The 10,087-nt window shown below is 32.3% G+C and overlaps 3 protein-coding genes across 8 annotated transcripts; 2 read left to right on the forward strand and 1 right to left on the reverse strand.

The window, feature by feature from the left end:
- Nucleotides 1–2,349: 2,349 nt before the first annotated feature.
- On the reverse strand, nt 2,350–6,154 carry LOC122570352 (death-associated inhibitor of apoptosis 1-like). 2 transcript variants are annotated; one of them, XM_043732548.1, is made up of 3 exons: nt 5,995–6,154; nt 2,965–3,832; nt 2,350–2,861 (listed from the first exon to the last, which is right to left on the reverse strand). In XM_043732548.1, exons 2-3 carry the CDS (start codon nt 3,796–3,798, stop codon nt 2,481–2,483), a joined length of 1,215 nt encoding a protein of 404 aa, XP_043588483.1. In that variant the 5' UTR covers nt 3,799–3,832; nt 5,995–6,154; the 3' UTR covers nt 2,350–2,480. The 2 variants fall into 2 exon arrangements, with proteins under 2 accessions (XP_043588483.1, XP_043588494.1); XM_043732559.1 differs by lacking the exon at nt 5,995–6,154 and adding an exon at nt 4,081–4,228.
- Nucleotides 4,539–5,988, forward strand: LOC122570367. Of its 2 annotated transcripts, none has more exons than XM_043732593.1 (2): nt 4,539–4,875; nt 5,563–5,988. In XM_043732593.1, the coding sequence occupies exons 1-2, from the start codon at nt 4,783–4,785 to the stop codon at nt 5,725–5,727; spliced, it is 258 nt and encodes an 85-aa protein (XP_043588528.1). In that variant the 5' UTR covers nt 4,539–4,782; the 3' UTR covers nt 5,728–5,988. The 2 variants fall into 2 exon arrangements, with proteins under 2 accessions (XP_043588528.1, XP_043588520.1); XM_043732585.1 differs by lacking the exon at nt 4,539–4,875 and adding an exon at nt 4,981–5,474.
- Nucleotides 6,091–9,786, forward strand: LOC122570325 (acetyl-CoA acetyltransferase, mitochondrial). 4 transcript variants are annotated; one of them, XM_043732491.1, is made up of 10 exons: nt 6,091–6,231; nt 6,400–7,145; nt 7,371–7,533; nt 7,616–7,730; nt 7,804–7,997; nt 8,104–8,394; nt 8,465–8,653; nt 8,777–8,934; nt 9,000–9,116; nt 9,388–9,786. In XM_043732491.1, exons 3-10 carry the CDS (start codon nt 7,396–7,398, stop codon nt 9,665–9,667), a joined length of 1,482 nt encoding a protein of 493 aa, XP_043588426.1. In that variant the 5' UTR covers nt 6,091–6,231; nt 6,400–7,145; nt 7,371–7,395; the 3' UTR covers nt 9,668–9,786. The 4 variants fall into 4 exon arrangements, with proteins under 4 accessions (XP_043588426.1, XP_043588418.1, XP_043588436.1 ...); XM_043732483.1 differs by having other exon boundaries at nt 7,387–7,533; XM_043732501.1 differs by having other exon boundaries at nt 7,448–7,533.
- Nucleotides 9,787–10,087: the final 301 nt, after the last annotated feature.

Genomic DNA, 10,087 nt, shown 5'->3' on the forward strand with positions numbered 1-10,087 from the left:
TCTCAGGTCCATTAGTCCTTCCCCAGTCCCATTCAATATTTTTTCCATTTCCTTTGCTCCTCCTGTTATTTCACATTCTTCTAGTACATGTCTCAGGTCCTCTTCTTCCCATCCACATAATCTGCACCTTCTTTCTTCCTCCTCTTTCCAATGTTCTTTCGCTTTGGTCTCGTTTCCACACCTGAATCTGGCTATGATTATTCTGTCCTTCCACTTCATCCTCCCTTCCAAGTACTTTGGCATCTCATCTTTGGTTATGTTCCTGTAGTACCTGTTGTACTTGGATTCCCTTATCTTTTTCCTCCTCTCTTCTGTTTCTCTCTTCCTTCTTTCTTCTACAATTTGGTCTCCAGTCCAACTTACTTGCTCCCCTCCTGCTTCCCTTTGTGTCTCTCCGTTTCTCACCTCTTCTAGTTCCTTCTTTCTCTTTCTTGCTCTTTTCCCTTCCTGTCTATTTCCCCAGTTCCTCTCTCTCTCCTTTATACACTCTTTTACCAGCTCCTTTTCCGATTCTAGAGTTCTTTCCTCGTACCTTACTGCTCTTTTTAACGCTTTTACCTTGATTTCCTCTATCTTGCATTCTTCTGTCAGTATGTAGTTTGGTGTTGTCCTGTCTAAACCTAAGATCCATTTTACGTACCCTCTTTTTACCCTATCCAGCGATTCTTCCATGTTCCAATCCCATACCTCTGCTCTTTATTCATATATTATTATATATACACAAAATAGGTAACCAATACTAACGCGTATGCTGTTACGGACGTACAATTCCAGACACAATTCACTGTAGTGATATCTACATAGTTTTTTTTACAAATATTTCGTTAACAATGACTGACTAATAGTTACATGTTCAGGAAAAGTTTCTGAAAATGTTGATTTCTACAACATATCGAGAAATCGTCGAAATCGGTGAGGAAGTAAATTTTCTACAGTTATATCATAATTTTTGATATATATATTTTTAAATAAGAATTATTACACTATTTGATTATAATACATATGTTTTATTATTCTTTACTTTATTATCTATATCTTAATATGCTTAAATTATGTACATATAATTTACAAAAATTTATTTTATAAAAAATTCGTTTTTTTTAGTTTAGTAGATCGTACGTAATTCGATAAAACGTTGTGCGTTTATTATTCCCTCATAAAACGAAAGAAACTTTTCGGACAATCCAATAGTTTTAAAATAAAACTAAATGATGTCGTTATAGTTAGTGCAACTAGAACCTTTATAGGATCATTTCTTGAAAGATTATTAAGTTTAGCTGCACCAAAACTTAGGGCCATAAAATGGGTAGCTTTTGCTCGTGTTTATCCATTAATAAATTTACACAAAATAGCTCGTCGAGAAGAAATCAATCATACGATATTGCAATGAATATAATAAGAAGGGTTTCAACCTTATAAAATTCACTCAAGAACTTCAAATAATTATGCCACTCGACGAAATTTTTCCCGTTGGATGCTATATAAGTCGTAACGTGATCTACGCTTTTGAAACATATGTTATTTACAAATGAAAACTGTTTCTCACGTAATATCATTCTCAATGAACAAAATGCCAGAATCTATATTCACAGAAATCTACATGCAATAGTTGAAACGGTAGGAAATGAAAATGTTTATAGTTCCAATGAACAAATTACCTCCGCTGAACAATTAAAAAATCCGATTCAATGTGGTTTTATCATACAAAGTCAATACGTAATCTCGAGGAGAAACTTGGTCGAAATGTAGAAATACGAGTTGGGGGCGGTTTAAATAGAAAAAAAGAAGAAAGGAAGAAAGAAAGAAAGGAAGGAAGAACAAATATAGGATATATAATCGTGGATATGGGTTATTTATGCGCAACGATAGATGCTATTTTACCTGCATCTAATCGCAGAATGTAAGCACATTATAAATAAAGTAAGTTCAAAAATTAATGGAACTTTAACATTTTCTTCCAAGAGAACGGTTGAGTTGCGATCCATGGTTCCTTAACCCTTTGCGGACGAGGCCAAGCTGTTGCCGCGATAGTCATTTAAAATTGCCAGCGCATATTTCTGCTTAGACGCGATTTTCGTTCATAGCACTCCAAGATGTCAAATTCTAGCCATATGTACACGCACAGAATTTCCACTGGATAAGTAAAATGACACACATATCAGTCTTTTATATATACGCATATATGAGTCTTTCAGCTCTATCAGCTGTTTTCGCCAAACGTACGTATGAGTTACTCGACCAAATTGATGGTTTACGCAGAACGCATATATGCGGTGGTAGTCCGCAAAGGATTAAAGTTTTTTATCCTCGTGATGAGTAGAATATAAGGTAATAAAAATATGTCTGACCTTAAAATTCAAAGTCATAGCCATTTTTGTACGAACTTCTTTTTACAAATTTTCACTGATACAAAGATGTAGAATCATGCTATGGTGGTTTTTACACTTACTTTTTATACACTCTATACATTCAATTGAATACTATGTGATGAAGGCTCGTACAGTCATTGTAACAGGTTCTCTGCATACTGCACAAATCATCATGCCAGGAGCACATTTTACACAAGCAACTATATGTCCACATGGTAAAAATACCACTCCTAATTCTCCGTTATAACAGATTTTGCACATTCTTGCATCATCAGTAGGTTTGGTATTTTGTGTTTTTATATTTGATGGATTTTCTGCTGGCTCGGATTCTAAACTTCTTTTTATGGGTTCTGTATTGCTGGCAATACCCCAAATATCATTATTTTGAGAACTTGATCCTGGATTGCTTTTTGTCTCTTCTTTCCTTTCTACTTCTACACTCGCAGATTGTACTTTCTTAATAAAACTGGGTAGATTCATCTGCATTGTTTCCTGAAATAAATACAATATCCATAAGTATGTAATGCAGTTATTAATTACTTATTATGCACATGGCATAAAATATGCAATTAAGGATATAGATTTGTGTACTTACTTCTTTAGAAGGTGCAGATATAAGCTGGCCTGTTATTTTATTTACATAATCTTGCCCTTGTACGATTAATAAATAACAGCATTTAGAAAACAACTTTGCGTGTTGCTCCCAAGGGTCATCTTCTGGTTCCCAATCTTTTAAACCACCTCCACAGTGGTAACACAAGGTTTGGTCACCTTTCCCAGTATAAAAAAAGCCTGCATCGGCTAATTGTTCTTTTGTTTGTGGCATAGATTTAGGCCATGTTACAAATGTGCGTAACCTAGCATCATAACTAGCATATTCTGGATGTACTGGTTCCTTAGTCCTTCCCAGACCTAAACAGCCAAGTTTAGCTGTGTTCGCTAGTTGTAATTCCATTGAAAAATTATGGTCATCGGGACCAGATGTAGGTCGATATTCTAAACCATAAGGACCACATACATCTCTACTTCTTGGTCTTGGTGGTATCACCGTACCAGGATCTACTCCAATGGGTACATTACCACAGTTCAGTTTACGAATAAATCTACACCTTGCAGACCATCTCTGATGATCGACCATGGGTATATCACCTTCTACCCATTTACATATCTCAACTCTACATTCGAAACATTTCACTCTGTCGCTTTCACCGGTATAATAAAATCCTGCAGCTGCAAGCTTTTCAGGTTCAATGTATGTTACAGGCCAATTTTCAAAACTCTGAAGTCTTGCTGCTTCAAAATGGTAATCAATATTATCTGCTTCATCATGACATATATCAGGTGTTACATAAACTAATGGTGTTAAATGTGCATTTCCTGAAGATTTTAAGTTTGTATCATTTCCCAAGTGTTTGATTATACCAATCATTTTATTTGAATTATTGTTAAAAATATCTTCAAACCTATTAAAAAAATTGCAATTGTTATATAAAATATTAATTCTAAATAGATTTTTATTAAAATATTATTGACTTGCAATTATTTTTTCTACTCTAAGTATTTTTCATAGCATCAATTTCATTTTATTAATAAAAATAAGTAAAGTTAACTTCCAATTATATATAATAAAATTGTGCAACATATGGAATATGCATATTTAAATGTATATTGCGTTGAATGTACGATCGTATTATACATTTATGGAACATACCATCCGCATTTGGCAAGGAAGTGGAAAGGGGAAGAATTCTAAACTCGATAGTGATTGCAATGCCGTTATGATTCGTGAATGACGGAGTATCAATTTTCGCAGTACATAACATTGAAATGACGCAGCCTACAAATCGCACACAAGTCTAAAGTTCCGAGAACTCTCTCTCTCTCTCTATCTCTATTTATCTATCTATCTATCTCATTCTTTCTCAATCCTTACAGTTTACACAGGCTCATGTTCTGTTCATCATATCATCACCGACATCACCCTGTGCAACGTTGCCACTTTTATGGCCCGTATTTCAATTTCTACTTCTTTTGTTGCATTATACTATTGAATGTTCATGAGAACGAACTGTATTGAAAAGGCATAGCAACTGACATTTTACATTATTTAATGCTATAAATTCATGTTATAAAATTTTACTAAACTTATTGATCAATTACAAACGTCTAATCACTTCATCTTATTACAGACGGTGGTTATTTATTAAATTTTGATTACAGAAAATTAAGAACCTTTCACATAAAACGTTAAAAGACTGATTCTTAATCCAGTAATAATACTTTAATACTATTATGTAAGGTTAGTTTATACAGATCACTAAACCGGTTTGTTAAATTGTATACTGGAAATCTGTAATGGACTTTTTCCTCTTATTTTCAGAACACATACTCTTTTAATGTCAATGATTGAAATATGTTTATAGAAGGTAAATATGACATAGCTTTTTTACGTGTTTCGGTCTACAAAAACAAGTTTCAAGGTACGGAATCCATTGGTTTGAGAGTTGTAAGTATATGAAGTTAAGCATCTTGACCGTATTTGACAGGTTACTTGGACGCCATATTGACTTCTAGCCACAATTTGTCTAGTGAATGGAGTTGCTGGCTGTAAATAAATTCACGTGGATGACAGCCATTTTGCGGCGGGATTTTAAATCGTGATTCAAATTATTACTTATTAATTTGATATCAGATTAGATATGGGTGATATTTTATTCGCCGACCGGTTATGACCATGAAGATATACAGATAGAGTGCGTGAGTGGGCTGAAAAAGTGATATAGGAATAGAAAGAGAAGGCTGCTACAGACTCCTTGTGTCTTTGTTTAATCGTGCACATTCGTACAATAAATATGCAAGTATAACACCGATCAACGAGTGGTTTCAGCGTGCATGCCTGATTAGAGAAGGGCAAAAGAGGTCTCTATGCAGCGTTCTCTTTCTATTCCCATATTTTTACAGACTTCTGTGCATATCCCATCCATTTACATGAAAACATATCCACCCGTACTCTATCTTTATATCTCTAATTTCCTGCGAACTTTAGTTCAATGCTCATCTGTGCGAACCAGTCATAAGATGGATAAAAGCCAATATGGCGTTGAAGTAATCTTTCAAATACGCCAAATCTGCTTGATTTTCTACATGCATAACTTTTTGAATAGATCTCGCACTTTAAAACTTGTTTTTTTAGGTCAGAAATTACAAAATTGCAAGGAAAGTCGATCATTTTGCGTCCTCTAAGGTAAAGATTGCGTTTATCACGTTTGAAAACGACGTAATCAAAGGTAGGAGAGGAAAAAGTGGGAAAACACAACGGAAGTTGGTGTGCAAGGAAGATAATTTTAACCAAACGTAATTCATTACTTCTTTACAATAAAAGTTAAAAATTGTTTTTTTCAAACCTAGAGTGATTATACAAATTACTATATATTTGTACTATTTAGATGTTATTTGATATTTGAAATGTTTAATCGGAAGACACAATTTCTGTATAATTTATGTAAATTCTATAAATTTGTGTAAATTATTAACAATTTACAAACAATTTAACAATTTCAAAACATCGAAAAATGTTATATTTATATGATTGTTAAAATAAGAATGCATTACAGAAATAACATACCAATATCAAATGTCACGTCCTGACTTCGTCGGTTTGCCAAATCTTTGAGAAACACTATTATGAATATTATCATACAAAACTCAATCATTTATTAAAATTTGTTCCAAACTTGGTTCAGACACTAAACGAGGCACAAATTCTACTCCTACTGTCTACCGATCCTACTCAGACATCTAACTATAGGTGTTACGGATGCCACGCAGCACCGCGCGGAAGGTCTATATTTACCATCTGACGGTAAGATGTCGCTTGTGTACATTTAGTCTAAACGACAACGCATTTCCCATTGGTCATTTAACGCAACATTTAAATGGAGCGTCGAATCTCATCTTTCCTCGATTTATAATGTAGACATAAAATGATTATCGTATGTATTTTACGTTGAAAGCTTCATTGTTATTACAGAAATACTGATTTGATGTAATAATCACGTTATACTATATAGACCACGATCAATCCAATAAACAAATCTCGATCATGGATATATGCAAATATCCATAGTCTTGATATTCATATATTGAAAGCATAGAAGAGACCATCCGAAAATTTGGTCGTGAAAAATCAACATGAAGGACAAAAATGGGGGAGCGGAAGTTATTCGTTCTACTGATTCCTGTTTGTCTCGCAAGAACGAAAATTTTGATATTTTCTATGTTAATTGTTTAGGACTCAATTTTCGAGCAGTTTTCCTTAGCCAGTGCTCAGATCTGTTTATATGATAGTAATGTAGATAAGCTAATACAAAGTAAGGAAATATGATAAGTAAAAGGTTGTTACATTCCTGCGCATGTGCAATATTTCAGGACCGTCTTTATTAGGGTGTCCGTATTTTGTACAAACTTCTAAAAATATATCCATAATACAAATTAAAGAAGTCACAAATCTATACAAATAAAAGTTTATATTTATAGTAAACTCAAAGTATAAATAAATTATATATATGCAATTAATTTAATTATAATTAATGAAATATAAAGAAACCATGGATCTGGATTCAAATATTACTACTTTTATGTAGTGATTAATTTGAATATAAGATTAATCACTGAGAAGTCAAGATAGTTTAATCTTGTGTACCAGTTTATGTAGTATAATAATCGCAGATTGTTAAATTCTTTGTCACAATGTTGCTATTAAAGAACATAAACAAAGTAAGTCATTCATAAATTATTTATTGTAAAATAAAATTAATTTTTGATATATATATTTTTAAATAAGAATTAAACAAGAATTATTGCACTATTTCATTATAATATATATGTTTTATTATTTTTTAATTGTGTCTTATAAATAATAATTGTATCTTAATATGCTTAACTTATGTACATGTAATTTACAAAAGTTTATTTTATGAAAAATTCTTTTTTATTGTTTAGCCTTTTTTTTGTTTAGATTCCTCTCATGACCTTACGTTCATATAGTTCTAAAGTAAAACTAAATGATGTCGTTATAGTTAGTGCGGCTAGAACACCTATGGGATCATTTCTTGGAGGATTATCAAGTTTAGCTGCACCAAAACTTGGAGCCATAACTATAAAAGTAAATATCAATTTTATATTTATTGAAGTGATAATGAATTGCTATAGACATATGTACAAAACATAATTATAAATTATAACAGGCAGCAATTGAACGTGCTGGAATTTCCAAAGACAAAGTTACAGAAGTATATATGGGAAATGTTTGTCAAGCTTCCTTAGGTCAAGCACCAGCAAGGCAAGCTACGCTGTTTGCAGGTTATTTTGTACTATTATTTTATTTGTTCTATATTATAATAACAATATATATATTGATAAATTTTTAAATCAGGTCTCCCTAAGTCGACAATATGCACAACAGTTAACAAAGTGTGTGCAAGTGGTATGAAAAGCATTATGCTTGCTTCTCAGTCATTACAATGCGGGCATCAAGAAATTGTTCTAGCTGGTGGTATGGAATCAATGTCTAATGTACCATTTTATCTACCACGAGGGGAAATTAAGTATGGTGGTATAAAACTTGAGGTATAATAAATGCTATATTTAATGTGTAAAAAGTAAATGTTTTTGTGCCTTTTTGAAAAAAGTTGTAATTTATTAATCTTCATGTTGATTATTTGTAATTTAATAGGATGGTATTGTATTTGATGGTTTAACTGATGTTTATAATAAGTTTCATATGGGGAATTGTGCAGAAAATACTGCCAAAAAATTAAATATTACGCGTGATGAACAAGATAGGTATGCTATTAATAGTTACAAACGTAGTGCTACAGCATATGCAAATAAAATCTTTCAAGATGAACTTGTTCCTGTTCCTGTGCCTCAAAAAAGAGGCAATCCTGATATAGTATTTAACGAAGACGAAGAATATAAAAAAGTTAATTTTGATAAATTTGGTAAATTGAATACAGTTTTTCAGGTACAAGATTAAATTAATTGAGGATTATTAATAAAAATTTCAAATAATAATTTGACTTCATTTATTGCAGAAGGAAAATGGTACAGTAACTGCTGGAAATGCATCTACTTTAAATGATGGAGCTGCTGCATTGATCCTAACAACTACAGTGGTTGCGCAAAAAATGAATTTGAAACCTTTAGCACGAGTTATTGCATTTCAAGATGCTGCAACTGATCCCATCGATTTTCCAACTGCACCATCTTTTGGTATATCTAAGGTAAACTTCTTACGACATATATAACAGAATGTTTAATAAAATTTTGGTGATGTAAATTATTATATCATGGCGATGATATATATTGAATTATTGTAAAAAATGTATAATATATGGTACATTTAGCTGTTAGAAAAAACTGGACTTAATAAGAATGATATAGCTCTTTGGGAGATTAATGAAGCTTTTAGTGTTGTTGTAATAGCAAATCAAAAATTACTTGATCTGGATCCAAATACAGTAAATATTCATGGTGGTGCCGTGTCTCTTGGTCATCCTATTGGGTAAGTATTTGGTTATTTTTGTGAACATGAATAAAAACTTAAATTGCAAACATTAAAAATTTTAGTATGTCTGGAGCTCGTCTTGTAGTACATTTAGTACACGCTTTAAAAGCTGGAGAGAAGGGTATTGCATCTATCTGCAATGGAGGCGGTGGGGCCTCATCAATCTTAATTGAAAAATTGTAAGTTTATAATGGAAGAAGTTTCATATGCCTATGAAATGTGATGTAGAATTATGTGGTAATAGTTGTTTAATGTTATACAATACTTTATATAATGGTTGTAAAGAATATTTTTATTTCTTTTTATTATGCACAAAGATATACAATTTTTATATCTGTACAATTTATTTTTTATATCATATTGTTACGATAAATAAATAATAAAATAATAATAAAAATAAAGTAAGAATAATTATCTTTGAAGGAATAAAATTTTTCTTTCGTTCTATAGGTATCATACAATGTCTTCTCCACCAATATTAACATTATATACAAAACATCCTTGTCCACTTTGTGATATTTTAAAAAATGAATTGCAATTGCGCTTTTCTGGTCGTTATCAATTGCAAGAAGTTGATATTACTACGCCTGGAAATGAACGATACTTGGAACTGTATAAATATGAAATCCCAGTTCTCTTTTTAGAACGGCAGTTTCTTTGTAAACATCGTTTAGATTCAGAATTATTGGAAAGAAAATTACAAGAAGTCTTCCAAAATCGAAAACGATAAATGCGCGGTATGGTACATTAAGTGTAAAAGAAATTATCTCATTTAGCTGTATATATTGACTTCTATGTTAATCGAATGCGTGATCAGTAAATAAAAATTAATTAATTAACGACCATCAATACCTGAGTGTTTTGGAAATAATAATAACGTAAACTAGAATGCATATGGCTATATTTGATGTACTCAAGATTAGCAAGTATCGTTGGTCGGCATATCTTATAGTTCGCCTGCTGCTTTCGCCTGTATATATGTACATACTTGTTCTCTTTGAATCGCCTACTCTTTTTCACCCTGTCACTACTGTCTCTGTCCTCTTGCTTCCCTTTCTATCTACCATTCAGCCTGAATATGTATTCTCTTTCCGATGGGTAAGCGAGCAGGCACGCACACACCGACATGTTGAAGATCGGCAGTGAATTG

Source organism: Bombus pyrosoma, linkage group LG1 (genome assembly GCF_014825855.1).
Source record: "Bombus pyrosoma isolate SC7728 linkage group LG1, ASM1482585v1, whole genome shotgun sequence".
Classification (NCBI taxonomy): Eukaryota; Metazoa; Arthropoda; class Insecta; order Hymenoptera; family Apidae; genus Bombus; species Bombus pyrosoma.